Below are 26,120 nucleotides of genomic sequence, written 5' to 3'. Positions count from 1 at the left end.
AGAGTAGCATTGCGGGCGCCTTGGCTGCCAGGCCCTGCTGCGGTTGTCCTCACGTGCCAGGAAGCAGAGTCTGTCGTTGGCGCTCCTCTCATACTTCCTTTCTTTGCTTCCACAGTCGTCACTGCGGACGTCTTCTTTGCCATAAATGCTCGACCAAGGAGATTCCTATTATAAAGTTTGATCTGAACAAGCCTGTACGGGTTTGCAACATTTGTTTTGATGTACTGACTCTGGGTGGGGTCTCTTAGTGAGCCCCCCGGAGGGTCCAGGCCACGTCCTTGGTCACCTCCCCAGCAGCTGCTCTGCTCACCAGCCTGACCCCACCCAGAGCAGGAGCTGGTGGGTGTCTTCCTGCGGCAATAGACTGGAACGATTAAGGACCATGGTGTGATAGATCCCATTTCAAATGATTCCGTATGATTGTCAGTGTGTGTGTCAGACTGTGATCAATGTCACTAGCTGTCTCACTAATCAGACCAGGCCATTCGGCCTAAGTGGTAAATGTGATTAGGAAGTAGACCTCTCCCCATTCTGCTAGCAACACACAGGGACACTTGGAAAACCATTTTCCCTTCCAGTAGCTTGGTGTCCCTCCCAGAGCATTCATGAAGTCTTCCCGCCTGGGCTGACTGATGAGGCAGAGCCTCTCAGCGTAGGAAGCTGGCTACTTAATGAGCTGGCTTTACTCTAGGGTAAGTGGCTGTGGACTTTTCTGCACAGTGTTTTCATAAAGATAATAGGATCCTCTTGCCCTGAAGTCTTTTTTTCTTTTTACGCTAAGCTGTATTTTTAGTGAGCTACCCCTTTTAAAAAGGTGAAATCTTTCTTAACAGGGTTCAAAGATGAGAGCTGAAAAATCGTGGCCTTAACAACTGAAAGCTTTACAGTGTTCATGCTACTGAGGTGTCAGGAGTGCAGCTGGGCCGCTTGACACCTCGTAGCAGCCGTCTCATTCTCTCGTCTTGCTGCGTCCTGTCTGTGGAGTCCTCAGTCACTCTGCTGTTGGAGAGTGCTGGAGGAAATGCACTTTTACTGTGCTGCACTTTTTATAGAGCTGCATTATCGGTGATTCCAATTTAAAAATCCATATTCAAAAATACCCTCACACATCCCTGCATCAGTGATTCTAATGATCAGCTTTGACTGGACCTCAGCTCACACAAATCTCCAAGGAAAAACTCTACAGAGCATCTTTTAGAGCAAGAGATTCATACAGGCCAAGTGATGAGAGGGGGAGTCACCAAGGCTTCAGCCCCAAGGGCATCTCCAGCCTCAGGCCGGCAGGTCCTATGTCCTTGAGACAAACGCTTCTTGCTGAAATCCTCCCTAGTGATGCTGCGAGTGCTGTTGGTCCCAGTTCTGTGTAGCTTGCCCTGCCCCATGAAGGGCCACCAGCCAAGGGCCCTGGCCACGTGTGCGCCACCTTATTTTGGAAGTCTCTGGCTTATGTGCTGGATGAGGCTGCCAGAACCTGTTGGGCGTTCATCGCTGTTAGTACATATATTAACCGTGAGGTGTTAAACTTCTTTTGAAGGTTTGGCCAGTTTCTAAAAAATGCACATTTAAAGAGAAGCATCTACCACTGCTTTAAAACAAAACAACTCTGAGATGAACAATATGTGTTATACTCAGAGATTAACAGTCTCAATCATACATACTGATTCTTTGAGACATTTAGTAACCACTACTTTTTTGCATTAATGAAGTTTGAATATATGTGTAAAGGGACTAAATATTTTTGCAACAGCCTGTTCTTTGTTCATTCTTTTCTGGATAGTGTGTCCTCTGTGTTGCGGTAGATTTATACATTCTGTTGCCTAAATATGTGTGTAAAATGAGCTGATAAACTGGAGTACTACTTAAAAAAAAGTCTGTGACTTATAAGATATATATGCTTTCTATGTTAATATAAGCTTGTGCACAATGTTTAAAAGAAAAACAATGAATTAGAAGAGTTCCCCTGTCCCCCAGTCTGACATATTTCATATAGAATGCTTAAAAGAAAAACTCTGCTAGTCTTGGCAAACATTTGGCCATGTGAGGCATGTGGTCAGTTTCCATTTTCTATTACCTGAAAAGGGCCATAAGGAAGCAGGCAGGGCTTAGGTAGCTTGGTTACCTAAGTTAGAAAGTAAGAGAATCATGGTTCGGATATGAATTGAAGTGGTTGGTACATGGATACCTGTTCTTTAAAGGGAACGTGGGAGATGAGCCGAGGGTGAGGCTGATTGTTCTGCCCATGCCCTACCATACCAATTTCAATAACAATCTTGCCTGTCATTGCACTCAGAATCTTAAGATCATGTTTCAAATATGTTGATTCAAGCTCGTTTCTAAGCCTGAGTCCAGCGATAGCAATGGTACTGACCAGCTATGGACTGGGAGAACATTGAGTCCTGTTTTCCATTGGCTTCAGGGTGCAGCCATGTGGATATAGGAAAAGCCTCTTTCCACAGACTTAGGAAGCCCCCCCGACCACGCGGACGCTCGCTGGGCTGCACTCAGCAGGCTGCTTGAGTGGGAGCTGACTCCAACATGCCCTGCCCTGGCTGGGACTAGGCATGCTTCCATCCCTTCCCGTGCTCTCCCTGCTGTCAACACTTGAGTACAAACCTGCCTAGCTGTTGTAAGTTTTCATCAGTAGCTTAAGTACTAGTAGCAAAAACTTAAATTCATTCAGAAAGTTGCCACTTCTGAATGAGTAGAGCAGGAAAAATAAACTTTACTGAAAACATAATTTGCTGCAACAGTCAACGTTGTTATGCTGAATTTGCTCTCAACTGCCCTTTGCTCATCGCCAGATTTATTATCCAGTGTATTCCTAACAGTCTTTTGTTGTCGTTTTTAAAACAAAGGTACAGACCATGTGCTATATATAAATCGAATGGCTTAAACTAATTTGCTATGATCTTCTAACACCGAAATTTCCCATAAACTTAAGTGCCTACACTTAGGACTTTTGAACTTTCAGTCATCTTTTTCGTGGTGTCTCACTGAACGATGTGTTAGAACATGTGTTCCATTTGGAGTTTTGGGCCTGTGCACGGTCAACCCCAATTACCAATTTAGTTGAGGCTGGATTCGATTGCTCAGTTCACCTGCCACGTTCTCTCCAAGGAGTGGGGTCTACGTGACCTTTAGTCCTCTACCTCAGAGCCCCGAGTCATTTCTGACCACCCCGTTCTGTGTCCTCACTCTTGTCCCTGAATGGGTCCCTGTGTGGATCTCAGTGTGTGTGTGGTTTCTCCACTCCTCCCCGCTCATGTCCCACACCTGCCATATTGAACCGTTTCTGCACTAATCTTGTCCACGGGCACGGAGTGGAGGGAATGTCTTGGGAAAGGGGAGAGCTTGACCTCCATCTAGGTTTCTTTTATCTGGAGAAAAAGAACACTTTTGAACTATGTAATGCTTGGCCCTGAAAGGCAAGCTAACGCTAACTTCCCAGGTGACAGTAGCAGGAACAAGGAAGGGTAATGTTTCCATGACAGACACTTGCTTCCCTTGGGACAAGTCCCAGAAGAACTACCTGAAGCACCAAAGCTCCCCACCCCAGCCTGGTGGCAGAGGAAGCAGGCAGCACCAACTCGCCAAAGGGACTTGGGAGCCACCTTCACTCTGTGGAAGTACTTTAGTGAAGAGCTGACTGGCAAGATAAAAACCCTGAAATTCCCAGAAGTTACAGATGCCTTAAAGACTTTCTTTGGAAGATCATTGCCTGTACAATTCCTTTTTTGTGTGGCATAAATAATATATTAACCTGTTACAACTGACAACATTGGTTTTCTGCAGCTAGGGAGTCTTGAGTCGAGACTGCTCGCCTTGATGACTTGCTCTTTTTTGGCAGATGTGTGGAGTTGGCTGTTAACGACATCCCTGTGTGATCCCAGAGGAGGGGCAGTAGCTGGGCAGAAACTGCAGGCACACATTTGGGTGGATCACCTGGCTTCCAGCCCCTTCAGGGTGGTGCTCAGTGTGGGGTGGTGGTATCATAGAAGACCACGGCGCTTATCAGCATTGTTTCTTTGGAGTCTGTGTAATGGAATGTATTTTTCAAATACTGATATTTGCATTTTCTGTAACAATTCCTTATAATAAAATGAAGTAAAATTGTGCATTTAAAGTGGAAACTTTAATAAGACATTTGTAGTTACTTCAATGCAGAAGTACCAATAAGCATTAAAAACAAATTTTAGAAAACTCCTGACGTGAATAAGTTTCTTGACCAGCTGCCCTCCAGGAGAGTTTGAATTCCAACATTTTTCAGGAACATGCTGTTGACAGCAGTAAAAGTAGCTATTTTATGTATTTAATTTGTAAAAGTTTCAGTAGGTTTTTGGGGTTCAGGTGGTGTTTGGTTACATGAAGTTCTTTAGCAGTGATTTCGGGATTTTGGGGCACCCATCACCCAAGCAGTGTACACTGGACCCTTTTAACCCTCACCCCAGCCCTTTCCCCTAAGTCCCCCAAGTCCATTGCATCATTCTTAATGCCTTGACGTCCCCATGGCATAGCTCCCGAAAAGTAGTTACGTTAAACATACTAGCTGCCTGAACTTATTGTGCCCTTGGCCCAGATTTCAGCTCACAGCACCGAGCGCGATCACTGAGGCAGTCTCAGTCACCGTCACCTGACCCCTCTGAAGTTCTCAAGAGGATCCACTCATAATGAGCTTTCTGCTGGCCAAGGCGTGAAGGGCGACTGGCACTGCGGGCTTCAGAGAATACTAAGGACAGTTTCAGGGCTTGCAAATTAAAACCTAGTGATCCATAAAGCCCCTGTACAAATCGTTACCGATCAAGCAGCTCATGGGGCCCTCACGCTTTCCCGAGCAAATGTATTCCCTTTTTCCTGTCTTCCATTTTGCTTACCCCTAGGTCAGACTAGCTGTGGTGATAGAGCTCATAAAGCTCATTCTCCAGTGGCTTTTCTCCTAGTTAATATGCATGTGAAGTGTTTCCACAGGACAATCCCAAGTAATCCTCACAGCTGCCCTTGAGGCGAACAGTGCTAACCACACTGTCACTGGTTATGATAAGCGAAGCACAAACAGTAACCAGGCACATCAACTTCCACACATTTGTCCAGCCAGGGAGAGCACTGCGTTTTAGTTCTGCTTTTTTGTTCATTAGCTGAGCGTTCTGGGCGAGTTTCCTAACTTCTTTGCCTCTGTTTCACTATCTACATAATGGGGGCGGACTGTAGTCCTTAACTGACAGCGTTGCCTGGAGGAAGGTGATCAGTAATGTGTCCTTCTCATCCAAGTACCCGGATTCTGGTGTGTGCACCGCAGGCTCTTCTGGCAGTATCTGCTGCCACCGGAAGAAATCTGGGGGCTCTGGCAGTAGGAAGTACTCTCAAGGGTAGGGTCCAGCCTAGGGTCGTTGCCCTTCTCTGAGGGGCACCCACAGACTTCTGAACAGGCACAGTCCTAACCTCCCCATTGGGGCCAGCTTTCAGAGTACAGTTTTGCCTAGAGCAAAGTGAGTGTGGGGCGGGGCGGGGGTCACGCAGTGGCTGAGCTGGGGTGGGGCGGGGCGGGGGTCACGCAGTGGCTGAGCTGGGGCGGGGCGAGGGTCATGCAGTGGCTCAGCTGTGACCAAAAAACGTGAAAACTGTAATCTCAGAATGAAAAGGCAAATGTTGAAACTTCCTTCAAGATGACTTCTTGATTTTTGGGTTTTGTTTGTTTGTTTTGGGACAGAGTCTCTCTCTGTCGCCCAGGCTGGAGTGCAGTGGTGTGATCTCAGCTCACTGCAGCCTCCACCTCCCCAGTAGCTAGGACTGCAGGTGCGCATCACCACACCCAGCTAATTTTTGTATTTTAGTAGAGATGGGGTTTCACCATGTTGGCCGGGCTGGCCTCCATCGAACTCCTGGCTTCAAGAGATCCGCCCACCTTGGGCTCCCAAAGTGCTGGGATTATAAGCCCCCGGCCTCCTTCACAATGTTGCAGTGGAGCGCAGCTGCAAAGGCTTTGCCTTGACACTGTGCTCACTGGTGTGGCAGAGATCAGACTCTCATCACAAAGCCCAGCTCTGTCACCCGACGGTTGATGTAACTATTAGAAGAGGTGGGGAGATATTTATGCCCCTTTTCTGGGCCATAAAATGGGAACTTCTCAAGGCAGGCATAGAGATTAAATGAGAATAAGGCCTGGCCCAGCATAGTTGCCCAATATGTATGTTTTCTCCTTCCCTTCCTTCTGCCAGCAAGTCTAACTGCATGCTCAGCCTAAGCTGAGCTTATCTGTGGCTTCCATCGGGGCCTTGCCCTTCCTCCCCCATGGTTTTGCCCAGGGCCACCTGTACTGGAGAGGGAAAGGCCAGGCATTTCTCCAGTAATTACCAGCTTCTCAAGGCTGAGCCCTTCAGGCCATTAAAATGACAACCTATTCTTGCTGAACCTAATTCTTTGCTGAATCCTTTGCCCTGACATGAGCGATGTGTTACCAGATTAAGTAGGAAGGTAAGTACCATAAGGTAAGTATCAAAAAGGAAATGAATTCTCAACTGGGCAAGGAACAGAGCAGGCTGCTGAAGCCAGCCAAGTCTGTCCTGGAGCCTGCGTGCAGGGCTCCTGCATCAGTCAGAGATCAGGTACCCTCTAGGCACGGCCAGAGCCCGCAGCTGGCTGGAATGACTAATGCTCCTTTTTGTTTGTTTTTTGAAGGATCAGAACATCTTGGGACCTGGCCCTCACACTCTCCCTGCATTCCTACTGCAAGGACAGCCTCTGGCTGCTCTACTGGGTTTATTCCACCATACTATAAGCCCCCTGAGGTCAGAAGCCTTGCTTCCTCGACCACCCAACCCTAACGTGATGCCTGGCACATAGTAGGTTCTTGGTAAGTTATTTGCTGAATGACTAAGGAGGACTAAATCATGGGCAGTAACTAGTTTCCAGTTAGCATGGAGTTGGGGGCTGTTTCTGGTTAATAGAGAAGTCTCAGCACTGAGCTCAGGGACTGCCTAGAACTCAGAAGAAAATCCTAATTTCAGCTCTTCTTTCTGTCTGCTCCTGGTCCTGCCCCAGGGAGGGCAGAGACATACAGAAATATGGAGGAGTGAAAATGGCACCGAATCAGGCATCCAGAGCTTTGAGTTCTAGGCTCAGGTCCATGCTCAGTGACTTAAGTTCTATGTGCCTTTGTTGCCTTATCTCCAAAAAGTGTGGTGGCTCATGCCTGTAATCCCAGCACTTTGGGAGGCCGAGGTGGGCAGACTGCTTGAGCCCAGGAGTTCGAGACCAGGCTGGGCAACAAGGTAAAACCCCATCTCTACAAAAATAAAAAACTAGCCGGGCATGCTGGTACGTGCCCATCGTCCCAGCTACTCGGGAGGCTGAAGTGGCAGAATCTTTTTGAGCCCAGGAGGTCAAGGCTGCAGTGAGCTATGATCACGCCACTGCACTCCAGCCTGGGCAACAGAGTAAGACCCTGTCTCAAAAAAAAGAAACAACTCTGCAGGAACTTCCCACATGCTAGGCGTGGTGGATATAGGGATACAGCGCTGAGTAAAGTGGATTATAGGGGCATGGTGCTGAGTCACATGGATATAGGGGTAAGGCTCTGAGTCACGTAGATATAGGGGTACAGCGCTGAGTCACATGGATATAGGGGTAAGGCTCTGAGTCATGTAGATATAGGGGTACAGCGCTGAGTCATGTGGATTATAGGGGTACGGCACTGAGTAAAGTGGATTATAGGGGTACGGAGCTGAGTCACGTGAATGTAGGAGTACGGCGCCGAGTCGTGGATATAGGGGTACGGCACTGAGTCATGTGGATATAGGGGTACGGCGCTGAGTCACGTGGATTATAGGGGTACGTAGCTGAGTCACGTGGATATAGGGGTACGTAGCTGAGTCACGTGGATATAGGGGTACGTAGCTGAGTCACGTGGATATAGGGGTACGGAGCTGAGTCACGTGGATATAGGGGTACGGAGCTGAGTCACGTGGATATAGGGGTACGGAGCTGAGTCACGTGGATATAGGGGTACGGAGCTGAGTCACGTGGATATAGGGGTACGGAGCTGAATCACACTGGGGCTCTGTCCTCAGAGTGTCTGAGGTCCAGTGCAAGAGGCTGATAGGAAGTTCATGGTAAGAGCCCACTGTGATATGAGCACAGCCATGGAGCAGGGAAAGTGCCTCTATAGCTCACTGCTGGCCCAACAGTTAATGAAGGCTCCCAAGAGGGGCCTGATTGAGCTGAATATTGAAGCAATACAGGGTGGATTAATTCAACGGAGGAAGAAGTGTCATTCCAGGCAAAAGAAACAGCGTGTGTCAAGGCACTGCAGACATAACGCAGTGAGAGGGAGGCTGGACAGGAGGTGCACATGAGAGGAGATGGGAAAGGTACAGGCCTAAGAGGAGAGAGGCCACAGAAGGGCCTGGTGTGGCACACAGCAGAGGAGCTGGCACTCAGTCCTTATAGATCAGGGGAGCCCCTGAGGAGGCTTAAATGGGGGATGCCTTGATCATCTTTAAGAAAGAGCTTGGCCAGGTGCGGTGGCTCATGTGTGCAATCCTGGCACTTTGGGAGGACGAGGTGGGCGGATCACAAGGTCAGGATTTCGAGACCAGCCTGACCAACATAGTGAAACCCCATCTCTACTAAGAATACAAAAATTAGCTGGGTGTAGTGGCACGTGCCTGTAATCCCCAGCTACTTGGGAGGCTGAGGCAGGAGAATCGCTTAAACCCAGGAAGTGGAGGTTGCAGTGAGCCGAGATCGCGCCACTGTACTCCAGCCTGGGCAAAAGAGCAAGACTCCATCTCAAAAAAAAGAAAAAAAGAAAAAGAAAGATGGCTCCCAGCAGTGTGGAGGAGGGATTGGGAGGAGGGAGTACAGTTAGGATCCTTCAGTAATCCAAGTGAGAAATGACAGCCTAGGCCAGAGGAAGAGTACTAGGGACAGATAAGAGGGAAGGGAAGGGAGAGAATGAGGGAGGCAGAGCTCCCAGGACCTGCAGGCGGGTTAGGAGGAGGGAAGGGAGGATGGAATGTGGATGGCTGCTCGGATGCTGACTCTGCGTGTAGCTGGTGGTGCCGTTCCCTCGGAGAACTAGAAGCAGCATGGGAGGGGAAGGTGAAATGCTCTGGAAAGCTGCCTGGAGTAGACGTGCAGGTTTGACGGTCTAAGTAACTGTCGGATTTGGAGTGAGAGGAGCCAATGGGAAGGGGTTTGTGGAGGCAAAACGGGGTTCTCAAGGCAATTAAGAAGGAATGGGCAGAGGCAAAAAGGGAAGCAGGATAAAGCCCAGCGAGGGTTTCATGGAGGACCCCATGGTCCACAGTATCCGGAGTGACAAAGCCTAGGTAAGAACTGGATGTGACCACGGAATGTGCCAATGCAGAATTTCTCCTGATTTTTAGAGCAAATGAAGCTGAAAAGCAAAGCTAGTGAGTATAAGCCAAAACTGGAGTTGAGGGAGTGTTTATGATGTGAGAGAAGTGAGCTGTTTGATGCATACCTGGGGGAAGATCCAGGAGACGGGGAGAGGTTAAAGGTACAAGAGGGGCAGGTGAGGAGGATGGCGGGGGCAGGCAAAAGGAGCCGTGAGCCAGAGCCCAAGTGTAAGGAACAGCTGTGGCCATAGGGGCAATGAGCCCGGGTCTGCCAGTGAGGGGACAGGGGCAGTGAGCACGGGTCTGCCAGTGAAGGGGAGGCAGCCTCCATTTTCTAGTCTGTGAATCTGGAAAGCGATTTAGTGAAATGAATGATGGAGAAAAAGGAGACAGTGACAGAGAGGGAGGAAGCTGGTGGATGTTGAGGGTGAGACTGAGCGGCAAAGGGAGCTGGGTGGAAGCTCTGATGAGGCGATGCACAGAGGCCATGGCGCTGTCTGTGGTAGTGCTGGTCCCACTTCTCTGTCTGAAGTAGGAACACTCCTTGCCCCCATCTACCTTAACAAGTAGTCAAGAGGTAACAGGTATGACATTTTCCAGATGACGCTGGACATACAAACCACTGGACAAGCAGCAAGCCCAGCCACCTTAAGTTTGAAGCCTTGCCCAAGCTTTAATGTCATGCTAACCAGTTACCTTGTTAGAGCTGGGAAGCCACCTTTTGCTCAAAATGCAGACTTCTGCCTTTGAAAACATACCACACCTGATTTTAAGTGCTTAAAGGAGAGAAAATGTCGTTGCTTTAAATTGTTGCTTTGTTCAGAGACATCTGGATTTGCTGTATCCATACAAGCAAAAGCTTTTCCAATTCCAGAATCAACCCACGCTAATTTGTTATTGCCTCTTACTGTATTGGCCCAGCTGTAATCAACTCAGCAGGCTTTTGGTCGTAAATTCAAGTGGAAATTGAGTTGGTCTTATTTGTGCCCGTTGATATCTGAGGGCTGTGAGGAAGATGGCCAGTAGGTCAAAGGGAATAGTGGTGAAAAGCTGACCAGTACTGGGCAGGTGGCCGGCTGTCCCTCAGGCACCACAACGCCGAGCCACGGTAAGGGGCATGAGCCACATTTGCAGAATATAGCCAGAGTCCTTCCAGACCCTCCTGATTCGCGCCAGGAGGCATCGCAGGGCACACAAGTGTCAAGGGCCTACTCAGGTGCTTGGCAGAGCTCTCTGTGTGTTATCAACAGAAAAGGCTACGGCTTAGAGTGGAAAGGAGCATGTGATGGCTAGCGGTGGGCAGCCTGTGTACTCCGCCAAGTTTGGGTGGTCCAGGTCCCCACGATTTCTGTGTGGAGGGTTGTCCGGCATCTGGCCACTAGGGGGGCCGGTGGTTCTCACACACACGCAACGGGGCTCCTTAGCACCTGGCTTATACAGCTTCCTGGGGACGCCAATCCAGTCTCTGCTCACACCTCCACTAAGGATAGACGGAAAGAGGACTTCTTAAATGTGAGAACTCATGAGTCTCTGGGAAGGGGAGAGCAGGAAGCAGAGAGCCAGGCCTTCTGAAAAGTAGAAGCCTACCAGAGTGTTTCCCGAGGCAGCAGGCTACAGCGCTCAGCCCCTGAGCCTTCATGCTCTCTCCTAACATCCTCCAGCTTCCCCTGCAGGGCCACCACCACCTTCCCCAGGCCGAGGGCACAGTCCATGGTTCCTTTCACTGTGCTCCCCAGCCCCTGCCCTGCCCCTTCTTAGAAGGCAGCACCACGTTCCTGCACTGGTGGCAACAGCTGTGAAAGGGCTTCCCCTGCTGGCCTGTGAGCTTCTCAGAAGCAGTGTCTGGGTGAGACTGTCCTTTTCCTTCCCCGCTACAACCCAGCGCAGGCCAGGGTCTTCACCTTCTTCTCTGGGGCACTTGGCTGGGGGTGGGCAATTGGGCCCTGGCCCTTGGCCACCTGGGTCGGCCTTCTCTGGGAAGCCTTTGGCATAGAGTGTAGCTGCAAGCTGTCCTGTGCCCCACAGGTCCAGTCCTTGATGGCACTAGGCTTCAGACACTGAGGATTCAGCTGTGGCCCAACAACCTGAGCACCCTCCTATCTTGGGCAGGGGCCTTGCCCACCTCAGGGCACTGGGCTCAGTCTCTGATGGACTCAGAGGCCTTGCAAGAAAGAAACTGAGGTTCTTGGAACTGACGCCTCAGACAGCTTCCGGTGCCTGCTGTCAGAGAAACTGCCCCCAGCGAGAAAACATCCTACTTCTAGCTTACCAAGAATAAGGCTGTCACCCAAACGCCTCCCTCTCCCACCCAGCCTCCATCCCATCACTGGGGATCCGTACTCCACACCTTGTCCCTGCCTTCGGCACTTGTTCCTCTCAGTCTAATGGGACACACACAGGTGAACAGAAGACAACAAACTGAGCTGAGGCACAGGGATAGGGCCCCGCAGTTCACTAGGGTGGCCCTGGAAGGGTTTTGTGGGGAAGGCAGAGCCTGAACTACTCAGTCATGAAAGCAAGAAGAGGTTCAGGAGACACAGGGGAAGGCTGTGGGGAGGGAAAAGGAGGCAGGGCCCAAGGAAGCAAAGTCAAGCATCTGAACGCATGCAGGCCTCCTGGAGTCTCCTCCTCCTGGAGTCTCAGAGACCAGTGCGCTCTGAGGCTACCTGCATTCAGGCCTGTGTCAGAGGAAGGCCCACGCCTATCTTAGCTTCTCTCCATAAAGTGAGCAGGCCAGGTTCTCACAGTCCCCTCTTTCTTGAGATGACACTGGAGAAGCTGTCTCTTCAAAGCTAGCGGCCAGGAAAGAAGGAGCTTTCCTTCCTGCTACCTTTGCCCTTGCTCCCCTCATTTAAGGCTGAGAACTCTGAATTTGCAGTGGTTTTTTTTGTTTGTTACTGTTTTTTTGTTATGTTGCCCAGGCTGGACTCCAACTCCTGAGCTCAAGCGACCTGCCTGCCTCAGTCTCCCAAGTAGCCAGGACCACAGGTGTGGCCCACAAGCCACCATGCCCGCCTCACCTGTTTTTAAGACAGCAGTTGAAGCCATCACTGCAGGTACCCTCCCCACCTCCTCGTCCCTCTCCTATAGATAGGCATGATTTGTGCTGTCAAACAGGAAACCAAAGCCCGTGGGTGGCTGAACAGGCCAAAGAAAGCAAGAAATCCTGCTCGTGCCTTCTCATTCCCGGGTCAAGGTTGTGTCAGCAGGATCTTTGGAGAATTCGGAAAAAATAAACAGATGCCCAGGACTCAAGTCCAAGTCTCAACCCATTCAGTTGAGTGGAGTGAGGTCTGACCATCCATAATTTCGGCAATTCCCCAGAAGATCTAATATGCAGCCAAAGTTGAGAATTATTATCAGTATTTTGAAAAAGCTCCCCGGGGTTAACAATCAATTCCTGAATTCACTGAATACTGCAGGCAGGATAGCCTAGGAGTTGGATTTGGGACAGGCAGAAAGGAGAAGAAGGGGAGCCTGCTTACCTCTTCTGGGAGCACCAGAGCCGGCTGCCCCTGGCTGAGCTCCACTCCACGTTGCACGGCGGGAATGTCTGCTTCTCCTGCAGTTGTAGTTTGTTGGCCTCCAAGCCTCTGGTGATCGCGGCTTCTACCTGGGTCAGTGCCGGGGTGGGCAGCCCATCCTCTCCGTAGAACCGTCCTGTCACCCTCCCTGTGATGACACGAAGGCAGATGTGAGTGAGAGTGAATACTCAGCTGCTGAGGCAGGTGTGGGAAGGCACAAGTTCCCAGGGTTTCTGACTTCAGTCCTGCTGGTGCGCGTTTAATAAGAACTTCTACTGCAGGCACTCCTGGTGCCTTGCACACCAACCTCTTAGCACCCTACAAGCCCCCACACAGCTGCATCCCTCTTCTAGCTGCAGAGCCCTTCAGCACAGAAACCATCAAACCTCTCTCACTTCCAGACATGGCTTCCCCAAGGGCAGAGCCATGTGTGATTCACTTCTCCATGCTTCCATGTGCTTGGAGCACATGCTGGGTATTCAATTAATGTTTGATGAATGAATGGCTTATTGGCTAACATTTTTTAAATGTTTATTATAATAGAGATGGGGTCTCACTCTGTTGACCAGGCTAGTCTTGAACTTCTGGGCTCAAGCAATCCTCCCACCTCAGCTTGTTGAGTAGATGGGGGTACAGGTGTAACTCACACTGTGCCCGGCTTTAAAATGCCTGTCAGAATTTGTAAAAGTCTAAGTAAGCTATGGCAGCAGCCAGCAAGTGGTCCACCAGCCTACAGGCCAGAAGGAAAAACAGGTCAGTTCTCTCAGCCCAGGGTCCTAATGTAGCCCAGTCCTGAGGTGCAAATGGCCTTTAGAGGCAGCACCTGCCACAAGGCAAGAGAAGCAGAAAGGAAGCACTTGAGGGAGGTGCGACCGAGGAGGGAGCAACCCCTAAGAACTAGCTTTACCTTCGATTCTAGTGGCGCGTATGTTCAGCGCATCTGAGATTCAGCTCGTCTCTCAAGTCCAACGCCCTCCCTGACTTTCCCAAATCCGTGTTGCCTCTAGCCTGTGACCTGGATTAGGAGCCTGACTCCTCCTCCTCTACATCCACATCATACTCCCTTCCTTGCTGTCTGATCGGATCCATCAGAAAACCTTGTCAGTCCTACCTCTGAACAGTTCCTGATTCTGTTCACTCCTTTCCATTCCCATTGCCATCACCCTCCTCCAAACCACGGACTGTGGCAGTGGCCTCCTAACTGCTCTCTGGTCAGCTCATGCCCTCCTAGAATTCTCTGTCCATAAAACAACTAGGGGATCTTTTAAAAACATGAATCCTACCATGGCACTCCGACGCCTGATTAAAACCCTTCAATGGCTTCTTAAAGCAGACAAAAATGCAAATTTCTTATCAAGGCCTCTAAGGCCCTGTAACCATTTAACTGATTTGCTTCTTCAGCCTCTTACAAGCTACGTCCCCCCTCGTTCACGGGGGGCTCCAGCACACTGGCTTCCTTTCTGTGTCTTGGCCGTGCTTCCCCACTCCCCACCTTCGCACCGCTCTTCCCTGACCCAGCACACTCTCCTCAGGTCTCAGGGTGGCTGCCTCCCACTCACCTGCCCGGTCTCAGCTTAACGGTCATTTTCTCCAAGAAGCCACTCCTGAGCATCTGCTCTAAAGGAGCCAAAGCTCCCAAACCTATCACATCACAGTTTGATGCATGGTCCTATGTGCAGTTGTTCAATCTGTTTACTTGTCTATGATGGCTCTCTCTACTGGTGAGGCCCAGTACTCAGAACAGCTTAGCGCCGGGCGCAGCGGCTCACACCTGTAATCCCAGCACTTTGGGAGGCTGAGGCAGGCAGATCACTTGAGGTCAGGGGTTTGAGACCAGCCTGGCCAACATGGTGAAACCCTGTCTCTACTAAAAATACAAAAATTTGCCGGGCGTGGTGGTGCATGCCTGTAATCCCAGCTACCCAGGAGGCTGAGGCAGGAGAACTGCTTGAACCTAGAAGTTGGAGGTTGCAGTGAGCTGCAATCGTGCCACTGCACTCCAGCCTGGGTGACAAAGCAAGACTCCATCTCAAAAAACATATAAATAAATAAAACAGCTTAGCCTAGAGCATTCATTTTAAATACTTATTAGATGAATAAAGGAAGGAATCAGGGCCCAAGTCACAGGCCTGCAGTCTATGAGTTGGCCTGGCACAGAACTTCCCACTGCGGAGGTTGGGGTGTCTGTGTTATATGGTGACAAGCCTGTCTTCGGTGAGTTTCTGACATGAGACCCAAAGAGAGGACAGTAGTAGCAGAGGCAACAGAGGAGGAGTTCTAGAATCTGTGTCATGAGAATGGTGATCACCAGTGGCTGCATCTCCAAGCCAATCCTGTATCCACAGCATAACCAAGGCCATCTTGTTTTCCCTTGAGGCCTGGCCATGTTGGCTGCCAAGATGGCTTCCTGGCTGTCCTCACTTCAGTATGTACCCTTACAATAAACCTTCATCCACTGATGTATCCTGAGGGTTTCTGGTAACCTGAAAGAGCCTAACATGGCCCCTATCCTACAGAATGAGCTAACAGGGGCAGGAACTGGACTCAATTCATCCCTGGTCCCCCTGAGGATGGAACCCGTAACTTATGAGTAGTAGGTATTCAATAAGATCCTGACATCAACTAAAATCCTTCTGAGGCATTTCCCGCCACATGCCCCACCCCATCCTCAACACATTATACATCATTCAAACAAGACCAGTTCACTTGTCACACCAAACGCATCCGAACACTTCCAGTGTGCTCCCAAATCTTAGTATGAAGTATTTGGCCTGGCATTCTTTGCCCATTTACAGGACTCTTTTCTTTCTTTTTTTTTTTTTTTTGAGGCAGGGTCTCACTCCGTTGCCCAGGCTGGAATGCAGTGATGTGATCTCGGCTTATCACAACCTCTGCCTTCCAGGTTCAAGTGATTCTCATGCTTCAGCCTCCTGAGTAGCTGGGATTACAGGTGTGTCCCACCACACCCAGCTAATTTTTTGTATTTCTAGTAGAGACATGGTTTTGCCATGTTGGTCAGGCTGGTCTTGAACTCCTGACCTCAACTGATCCGACCACCTCGGCCTCCCAAAGTGCTGGGATTACAGGCATGAGCCACCGGTCTGGACTCCATTCTTATTCTTTTTCTTTTTTTTCTTTTTTTTTGAGATGAAGTCTCACTCAGCCACCCAGGCTGGAGTGTAGTGGTGCGATCTTGGCTCACTGCAACCTCCGTCTTCCAGGTTTAAGCAATTCTCCCGTCTCAGCCTCCTGAGTAGCTGGGATTACAGGCACCCGCCATCATGCCCGGCTAATTTTTGTATTTTAGTAGAGACAGGGTTTCACCATGTTGGCCAGGCTGGTCTTGAACTCCTGACCTCAGGTGATCCGCCCACCTCGGCCTCCCAAAGTGTTAGGATTACAGGTGTAAGCCACCACTCCTGGCTCTTATTCTTTTCTTTTTTTTTTTTTTTTTTTTTATTTTTTATTGATCATTCTTGGGTGTTTCACGCAGAGGGGGATTTGGTAGGGTTACAGGACAATAGTGGAGGGAAGGTCAGCAGATAAGCAAGTGAACAAAGTTCTCTGGTTTTCCTAGGCAGAGGACTCTGCGGCCTTCCGCAGTGTTTGTGTCCCTGGGTACTTGAGATTAGGGAGTGGTGATGGCTCTCAACGAGCATGCTGCCTTCAAGCATCTGTTTAACAAAGCACATCTTGCACCGCCCTTAATCCATTCAACCCTGAGTGGATACAGCACACGTTTCGGAGAGCACAGGGTTGGGGGTAAGGTAACAGATCAACAGGATCCCAAGGCAGAATAATTTTTTCTTAGTACAGAACAAAATGAAAAGTCTCCCATGTCTACCTCTTTCTACACAGACACGGCAACCATCCGATTTCTCAATCTTTTCCCCACCTTTCCCCCCTTTCTATTCCACAAAACCGCCATTGTCATCATGGCCCGTTCTCAATGAGCTGTTGGGTACACCTCCCAGATGGGGTGGTGGCCGGGCAGAGGGGCTCCTCACTTCCCAGTAGGGGCGGCCGGGCAGAGGCGCCCCTCACCTCTCGGACGGGGCGGCTGGCCGGGCAGGGGGCTGACCCCCCCCCACCTCCCTCTTGGACGGGGCGGCTGGCCGGGCAGAGGGGCTCCTCACTTCCCAGTAGGGGCGGCCGGGCAGAGGCGCCCCTCACCTCCCGGATGGGGCGGCTGGCCAGGCGGGGGGCTGACCCCCCCACCTCCCTCCCGGACGGGGCGACTGGCCGGGCACGGGGCTGACCCCCCCACCTCCCTCCCCGACAGGGCGGCTGGCGGGGCAGAGGGGCTCCTCACTTCCCAGTAGGGGCGGCCGGGCAGAGGTGCCCCTCACCTCCCGGACGGGGCGGCTGGCCAGGCGGGGGGCTGACTCCCCCACCTCCCTCCCAGACGGGGTGGCTGGCCGGGCGGGGGGCTGACCCCCCCACCTCCCTCCCGGATGGGGCGGCTGGCCGGGCGGGAGGCTGACCCCCCCACCTCCCTCCCGGACGGGGCGGCTGGCCGGGCAGAGGGGCTCCTCACTTCCCAGCAGGGGCGGCCGGGCAGAGGCGCCCCTCACCTCCCGGACGGGGCGGCTGGCCAGGCGGGGGGCTAACCCCCCCACCTCCCTCCCAGACGGGGCGGCTGGCCGGGCGGGGGGCTGACCCCCCCACCTCCCTCCCGGACGGGGCGGCTGGCCAGGCGGGGGGCTAACCCCCCAACCTCCCTCCCGGACGGAGCGGCTGGCCGGGTGGGGGGCTGACCCCCCCCACCTCCCTCCCGGACGGGGCGGCTGGCCGGGCGGGGGGGCTCCTCACTTCCCAGTAGGGGCGGCCGGGCAGAGGCGCCCCTCACCTCCTGGAGGGGGCGGCTGGCCAGGCGGGGGGCTAACCCCCCCACCTCCCTCCCGGACGGGGCGGCTGGCCGGGCGGGGGGCTGACCCCCCCACCTCCCTCCCGGACGAGGTGGCTGCCGGGCAGAGACGCTCCTCACTTCCCAGACGGGGTGGCTGCTGGGCGGAGGGGCTCCTCACTTCTCAGACGGGGCGGCTGCCGGGCGGAGGGGCTCCTCACTTCTCAGACGGGGCGGTTGCCAGGCAGAGGGTCTCCTCACTTCTCAGACGGGGCGGCCGGGCAGAGACGCTCCTCACATCCCGGACGGGGCGGCAGGGCAGAGGTGCTCCCCACATCTCAGACGATGGGCGGCCGGGCAGAGACGCTCCCCACTTCCCAGATGTGATGGCGGCCGGGAAGAGGCGCTCCTCGCTTCCTAGATGGGATGGCGGCCGGGTAGAGACGCTCCTCACTTTCCAGACTGGGCAGCCCGGCAGAGGGGCTCCTCACGTCCCAGACGATGGGCGGCCAGGCGGAGATGCTCCTCACTTCCCAGACGGGGTGGCGGCCGGGCAGAGGCTGCAATCGCGGCACTTTGGGAGGCCAAGGCAGGCGGCTGGGAGGTGGAGGTTGTAGCAAGCCGAGATCACGCCACTGCACTCCAGCCTGGGCACCATTGAGCACTGAGTGAACGAGACTCCGTCTGCAATCCCCGCACCTCGGGAGGCCGAGGCTGGCAGATCACTCGCCGTTAGGAGCTGGAGACCAGCCCGGCCAACACAGCGAAACCCCGTCTCCACCAAAAAAATACGAAAACCAGTCAGGCGTGGCGGCGCGCGCCTGCAATCGCAGGCACTCGGCAGGCTGAGGCAGGAGAATCAGGCAGGGAGGTTGCAGTGAGCTGAGATGGCAGCAGTAGCATCCAGCTTCGGCTCGGCATCAGAGGGAGACCGTGGAAAGAGAGGGAGAGGGAGACCGTGGGGAGAGGGAGAAGGAGGGGGAGGGAGAGGGAGAGGGAGAGGGAGCGGCTCTTATTCTTTTCTATTGGGTTTTCTTTTCTTTATTAACCCAGTAATGTTTCAACCTTGGTTTGGCAACTTCATTGGGAAAGGGAAGAACCCAGCCCTCTGAAGCGTAGGTGAGTAGAGGTCAGTGCCTTCGATGGTAGACAGGGTTGTGGTCTCAAGACTGATCTTGGGCAGATGAGAGAAAATGAAGAAAGGCGTGCTGCAGAGGCCCACAATGGATGGACACAAACTTTAGATATTATGAAAAAGCCATGACTGATTGGATGTGGAGGGAGCTGAGGTGTTAATAAAAATGCCAAGTTTCTCAGAAAAGGTAACTCAAGCAGTGATGACAGAAGCAGAAATTCAGAGGCATTAAGGAAAGAATTCTTCCAAGTTAGACCTGTTTCGATGGTGAAGTGATACTGGTGTTCCTCAGGAAGTCAGTCATGTCCAAGTAGGACTCCAGTGAGAGGTGGGGGCTGCAGATAGACAGGAGAAAGGGCTACGACCATCCCAGTTGTCAGTACTTGTGAAGCAATCTAGTGTTTAGTGTCTTTCGTTGAGGCTGGAGTGCAGTGGCACGATCTCAGGTCACTGCAACCTCCACCTCCCGGGCTGAAGCGATTCTCCTGCCTCAGCCTCCCGAGTAGCTGGGACTACAGGTGCATGCCACCGTGCCCAGGTAATTTTTGTATTTTTTAGTAGAGACAGGGTTTCACCATGTTGGCCAGGCTGGTCTTGAACTCCTGACCTCAAGTGATCCACCCGCCTCAGCCTCCCAAAGTGCTGGGATTACGGTCGTGAGCCACTGTGCCGGGCCTAGTGTTTAGAGTCTTTAACACTGCTTTAGGACACAGTTTGGTGTTGTCTCATTGGAGAAGCAAGTCCCTTATGTAGCATCAGTAAGTAGCAAGTGCAGTACCCTACAGTGGTTTGATTAGCATAACTACCACCTGGGAGACAGCTCACTCACGAAGTCTGTCTCCTCCTAGAAGACCAAATAAAAGGGGATTTGTCGAAACATAAATTCAGGCTTCAAGCCCTTCTGGCTGTGTGCTGAAGCCAGATGCACAGAGCACAGTGAGACAGGGAAGCTGCCCTTCTGGAGCTGGTTGTTCAAGGATGGTGCAAGCAACCACTGGCTATGGCGAAACTGAGGCCAAAGCAAGCAGCTTAGTAATCCTCTCCCAAGACTAAGAGTGGGGGAAGCAGGTGCCCATCCATCTCCTTCCGGGTGGCTCATCCCTATTCTAACAACCAGAATTTAAAGTAAAACAAGTCCATGGCTGTTTTTCAGATTTTAACCTTGAAGCCAATCCCTAAAAAATCTCAGCCCCCTAAAAACACTGCAGACAACCAAATGAAATGTATGACCTATGGACGACTTACCAACACACACATAATTCTTCTCATAGAATGAAAGCCAATTGTAAAGTGTCAGCATCTCAGCGGCTGACAGGTCGGATACGTCATCCACGAGGCCTGCTTCAGAACAGTCCCCGGTCACGAAAGCTCTGGATGCGTCTCGGCCTGGAACAGAGACGTTTCCATCAGACCCAGGTGTAAACCACTGACACCATCCCCACTCAAGAATCTCTTTTCTTTTTCTTTTTTTTTTTTTGAGACGGAGTCGCACTCTGTTGCCCAGGCTGGAGTGCAGTGGCATGATTTCAGCTCACTGCAACCTCTGCCTTCCGCTTTCAAGCGATTCTCCTGCCTCAGCCTCCAGAGTAGCGGGGATTACAGGCACCCGCCACCATGCCTGGCTAATTTTTGTATTTTTTTAGTAGAGATGGGGTTTCACCATGGTGGCCAGGCTTGTCCTGACCTCAGGTGATCCGCCCACCCTGGCCTCCCAAAGTGCTGGGATTACAGGTGTCAGCCACCACGCCCGGCCAGAATCTGCTTTCTGAGAAACGTCTCTTGACAAGCCCTACTCCTTATCCCCAGGGAAATGGGGTCCCCACCACCTCCTCTGTGAAAGATGCTCCTAGACCTTGGACACACATCTCTTTGGCATTGGTCATATTCTTTCTTTTACCTTCGGCAAACTTTAACACAGCTGACCACTTCCCTTGGCCTGATTTTCCTCCTACTTCTCCAGCTCCTCACTGTCTACCAGCCTTAGGGGTCAATTACCGTCCACACCCTCACACTTGACAATCTCATCCACACCTGTGGTTTCAAAGCCCACCTACAGGCAAAGATAGCCACATCTGTATCCTTAGCTCAGATGTCTCCCAAGGCTCACACCTGTATATCCAACAACACTTAGATGTCTTACAGACATCACAAGATCAAAATGTTCACACTGGCTGGGCGTGGTGGCTAATGCTCATAATCCCAGCTCCTCAAGAAGCCGAGTAAGGAGGACTGCTTGAGCCCAGGGGTTTGAGCTATGACCATGCCACTGCACTCCAGCCTGGGTGACAGGGTGAGACCCCATCTCTCTTAAAAAAAAAAAAGTCCACATTGAAATAATGATTATCAGCACCCTCACAGCCAGGAAACCTGTATCTACTCCAGTATTGCCTGTCTCAGTAAATGCCAACCAGTTGCTTAATCCAGGAATGCAGTTCTTTTTTTGTGTGTGTGAGACGGAATTTTGCTCGTCGCCCAGGCTGGAATGCAAAGGCACGATCTTGTCTCACTGCATCCTCTGCCTCACGGGTTCAAGCGATTTGCCTGCCTCAGCCTCCCGAGTAGCTGGGACTACAGGTGCGCACCAACATGCCTGGCTAATTTTGTATTTTTAGTAGAGATGGGGTTTCTCCATGTTGGTCAGGCTGGTTTCGAACTTCTGAACTCAGGTGATCCGCCCACCTTGGCCTCCCAAAGTGCTGGGATTACAGGCGTGAGCCACCACACCTGGCCACTGCCACGTTCTTTATTGTTCACTTTGCTCCCTTCCTCTCTCCTCCTCTTCGAATCGGTTACAGCCTCTGGTAACACCAGTACTTTTCCTTTTAACACTTTTCACAAAAATAATACATTAATTGTGTAATATCCATTTAATATCTATTTAATGTGTGTCTTTTCTACTAGTAAGTTTTATCAGGTAAGACAACACACCAAACTTATTTACTATGGATTCCCCAGTGTCTGGTACAGTGCCTGATCTTTAGTAAATTCCCAGTACATATCAAACGAATTAAATACATAGTTTTTTTCTTTTTTGAGATAGAGTCTCGCTCTATCGCCCAGGCTGGAGTGCAGTGGTGTGATCTTGGCTCACTGCAACCTCTGCCTCCTCGGTTCAAGCGATTCTTCTGTCTCCACCTCCCAAGTAGCTGAGACTACGGGCATGCACCACTGTGCCCAGCTCACACAAACATTTGTACATGAATGTACATAGTAGCATTATTTATAACAGGCAAAAAAAGTAGAAAGAAACCAAAAATCCATCAACTGATAGATAAAATGTGGTATATCCATATTATTAGAATTATAGTATCTATAGAATATTTTCAGCCATAAAGGAATAATGCACTGCTACATGCTGGTACACCATGGATGAACCCTTAAAACATGATGCTAGGTGAAAGAAGCCAGACACAAAAGGCCACACGTATGACTCCATGAAATGCCCACAATAGGCCAACTGACAGGAAAAGAAAGTAGATAGTGGTTGACAAAGGAAGGAATAAGGAGTGACTGCTAATAGATAAGTTTCTTTCTGGGGTGAGAAGAATGTTCTAGAGTTAGTGGTGACATTTTTACAAATTTCTGGCTATATTAAAAAAAACCCACTGGGCCAGGCACGGTGGCTCAGGCCTGTAATCCCAGCACTTTGGGAGGCTGAGGTAGGCAGATCACGAGGTCAGGAGATCAAGACCATCCTGGCTAACACAGTGAAACCCCGTCTCTACTAAAAATACAAAAACTTAGCCAGGTGTGGTGGTGGACGCCTGTAGTCCCAGCTACTTGGGAGGCTGAGGCAGGAAAATGGCATGAACCCAGGAGGCGGAGCTTGCAGTGAGCCAATATTGCGCCACTGCACTCTAGCCTGGGCGACAGAGTGAGACTCCATCTCAAAAAAAACAAAAAAAAACACTGAATTTTGGCTCATACCTATAATCCCAGCACTGTGTGAGACCTAGGCAGGTGGATCACATGAGGCCAGGATTTCCTGTCCAGCCTGGCCAAAATGGCAAAACCCCATCTCTACTAAAAATTAAAAAAATTAGCCAGACATGGTAGCACACGCCTGTAATCCTAGCTCCTCGGGAGGCTGGGGCACAAGAATATTGAACCCGGGAGGCAGAGGTTGCAATGAGCCAAGATTTCGCCACCGCACTCCAGCCTGGGCTAAAGAACCAGTTTATCTCGAAAAATAAAAATAAATAAATAAAAAGGTTGGGAGCAGTGGCTCACACCTGTAATCCCAACACTTTCGGCAGCTGAATCACTTGAGTTCAGGAGTTCAAGACCGGCCTGGCCAACATGGCGAAAACCCATCTCTACAAAAAATACAAAAACTAGCTGCGCGTGATGGTGCACACCTATGGTCCCAGCTACTTGGGAGGCTGAAGTGGAAGGATTGCTTGAGCCTGGGAGGCAGAGGTTGCAGTGAGCCAAGATCATGCCACTGCACGCCAGCCTGGGTGACAGAGGCAGACCCTGTCTCTAAACAACAAAAAACCCCACTGAATTGTATACTTTAAAAGGACTTTACATCACGTGAATTACATCTCAATGAAAAATAAAATACTGAATGAACGAGTAAGTGGACATAACTGCTTCCCAACTAGACTGTGTGGGCGGTGGGAAGCATGTTGCAGACATCTTGGATTCCACAGCCCCTGACACAAGGTAGGTAGTGGTAAATAAAGATGGTCAATGAATACCAGAACACGGGAGCTCAGTAAACAGCAGAGCACACTGAAAAATAAAAAGCACTCCAGACATCGAAGGTTTTATGCCCACACTTGTGCAAACATCCAACGACAGCTCCCATAGCATGCAGCAGGGCAGCGCAACGAAAACTGCCTTCAACTGGCAGCGACAAAACACCTTGATTCCAGTCCCAGCTCTGCTTCTAACTCACTGTGTAGCCCTGAGTAAGTCCCTTCCCCTGCTGGACTATCTCAGGGGATTTGCGAGACCAACTGGACTTCATTCCTTTTCTGTCAACCTTTGTATTTCTTTAGTACTCCCTAGACAGAGGGAAATGGCTTGTATTTTAAGTGCTAGAGGCAGCTTCCCAATTCCCCTAAGATAATGACAAGTGGAAAATGCTTATTTAATGTCATCCCAGTAGCTTATCTTAGGCTTGCCCTGCACTTTTTTTTTCTTTTTAAATTTTGGAGGTCAGTCCCGCTGGCTGGCAAGGCAACATCTGTAAAAAAGCACTAGGCTGGCCGGGCGCGGTGGCTCACGCCTGTAATCCAAGCACTTTGGGAGGCCAAGGCGGGCGGATCACAAGGTCAGGAGATCGAGACCATCCTGGCTAACATGGTGAAACCCTGTCTCTACTAAAAATTCAAAAAATTAGCCGGGCGTGGTGGCAGGCGCCTGTAGTCCCAGCTACTCGGGAGACTGAGACAGGAGAATGGCGTGAACCCGGGAGGCGGAGCTTGCAGTGAGCCGAGATCAGGCCACTGCACTCCAGCCTGGGCGACACAGCGAGACTCCATCTTAAAAAAAAAAAAAAAAAAAAGCACTAGGCTGGTGGTCCGAGTCCATGTTCTGTCAGTATGCAGGTGTGAGGGTTTTAGGCAAATCGCATCCTTTAACCCCCTCAGCTGTAACACAGGGACACCAGCATAAACTTAATCTGACAAATGTTTCTTGAGGCCTAACATATGCACAACTTTGGTCTACGTATCAAGGACTGTAAAGGTGACTGGACCCCTTTCCTCTGCCCTAACCTTCTAAGGAAGGCAAACAGGTGCATCTGTACTAGAAGCAGGAATGACTCAGACCAAATATACTATATGACAGGCCATAAAGGAATAAAGTATTGATGCATGCTCATAAACCATGGACGAACCTTGAAAACACTATGCTAAGGGGTGGGGGGAAGAAAGATTATTTCGGACCAGGGCATAATGAAGATATGGTTGGAATTACTAAGGAAACTGTGAGGGTAGGGGCGGGGCGGGATCTCATTTATCTGTGCCCTAAGAGCCCCCACAAAAGACCGGCACACAGCCCGTATCCTAGGGCTTCCGACGGTGGGTAATGGGTAACAAGAGAGAGGAGACATGTTTCTCCAATGTAAGTCACGCAGGGCGGTGGTGAATGACAGAGCTGGCCCACAGTCCCGCCAGAGCCAGAGAGCCTAGAAGGATGGTGCATGCAGCTCGTCCCGCCCACCGCACGGGTTTGATGGATGTGGGGTGGGGATGCGGGGGAAATAGATGAATAATGGACGAACGAACGACGCGCAGGTGGCTACTGGCTCGCGCCAGCAGAGGGAAAGGCGTGAGCAGCCTCGCTGATACCTGCGAAGCCGCTATAGTGGGACCCAGGCTCGTAGTGCCTCCGGCCGGAGGACACATCGTAGACACGGCCGAGCAACGCCAAGTAGAGGCCCGGGTCCCCTGGGCCGCCGCGGTAGCGAGACAGCTCCTCCGGTATGAAAAGGCGAAAGCCAGCGCGGGGACCCCACCAGCCCATAAGCCGTGCTGCCATCACCGCTGCTGCGGCTACAGCCAGGCCCAACAAAAGCCCACGGCCTCCGAGCCTCAGCATCTATATAGGCCCACCCGCTCCGCACTTCCGAAGTTGCCGCCTCTATCTACAGCTAAGATGGCCGAGACGCCGAGCGTGACGTCATCGGCGCGCGCGCTCTCGCTCTCTCCCTCTCGCGCTAGTGCTCGCGCTCCCTCTCTTAGTCTCTCTCGTTTTATCTGTAATCTTGGCACTGGCGAAAAGCTCGCTGTCTGCGACTTTTTCCAGGTACTTTTTTTTTTTTTTTTTTTTTTTCTGAGACAGAGTTTTAGCTCTTGTTGCCCAGGCTGGAGTGCACTGGCGGAATCTCGGCTCACTGCAATCTCCGCCTCCCGGGTTCAAGCGATTCTCCTGCCTCAGCCTCCCAAGTAGCTGGGATTACAGGCACGCGCCCCCACGTCCGGCTAATATTTTGTATTTAGTAGAAACAGGGTTTCACCACGTTGGTCAGGCTGGTCTCGAACTCCTGACCTCAGGTGATCCACCCGTCTCGGCCTCCCAAAGTGCTGGGATTACAGGCGTGAGCCACCGCACCTGGCCCTTCTCGTACTTCTTGGCTTGCAGGTTGTCAGCCCCAACAAAGATGGCGGCAGCGGAGGCTGCGCAATGACGTAGATACTGAGACAGACTCGTCCTCTGGGAAATCAAGGTTGCACCCTTTGAGGCGGCGCTCCCCGCCTAGCTGTCGTGAGTTGGTAGAGGCCGCCTATCTACGTGACGGCGCCTTT

The 26,120-nt window shown here is 51.4% G+C and overlaps 2 protein-coding genes across 12 annotated transcripts in view; one reads left to right on the top strand and one right to left on the bottom strand.

The window, feature by feature from the left end:
* Positions 1–4,200, top strand: part of ANKFY1 (ankyrin repeat and FYVE domain containing 1) — a 99,590-nt gene extending 95,390 nt beyond the window's left edge. For all 5 annotated transcript variants that reach the window (XM_063700524.1, XM_055367182.2, XM_031003433.3 and 2 more), the window contains one exon: positions 116–4,200. In XM_063700524.1, coding sequence (XP_063556594.1) covers positions 116–248 — 133 coding nt within the window. In that variant the 3' untranslated portion in view covers positions 249–4,200. The remainder of the gene's footprint in view (positions 1–115) is intronic.
* Positions 4,111–25,991, bottom strand: CYB5D2 (cytochrome b5 domain containing 2). Of its 7 annotated transcripts, none has more exons than XM_031003435.3 (4): positions 25,164–25,421; positions 20,107–20,247; positions 12,842–13,028; positions 4,111–4,274 (listed from the first exon to the last, which is right to left on the bottom strand). In XM_031003435.3, the coding sequence occupies exons 1-4, from the start codon at positions 25,411–25,413 to the stop codon at positions 4,193–4,195; spliced, it is 660 nt and encodes a 219-aa protein (XP_030859295.3). In that variant the 5' UTR covers positions 25,414–25,421; the 3' UTR covers positions 4,111–4,192. The 7 variants fall into 7 exon arrangements, with proteins under 7 accessions (XP_030859295.3, XP_018868832.1, XP_004058354.3 ...); XM_019013287.4 differs by lacking the exons at positions 4,111–4,274; positions 25,164–25,421 and adding exons at positions 10,005–10,836; positions 25,864–25,991; XM_004058306.5 differs by lacking the exon at positions 4,111–4,274 and adding an exon at positions 10,005–10,836 and having other exon boundaries at positions 25,164–25,986.
* Positions 25,992–26,120: the final 129 nt, after the last annotated feature.

The sequence above is a fragment of the Gorilla gorilla genome, chromosome 19, assembly GCF_029281585.2.
Source record: "Gorilla gorilla gorilla isolate KB3781 chromosome 19, NHGRI_mGorGor1-v2.1_pri, whole genome shotgun sequence".
Classification (NCBI taxonomy): Eukaryota; Metazoa; Chordata; class Mammalia; order Primates; family Hominidae; genus Gorilla; species Gorilla gorilla.
This window is presented reverse-complemented; position numbering and strand designations above follow the sequence as displayed.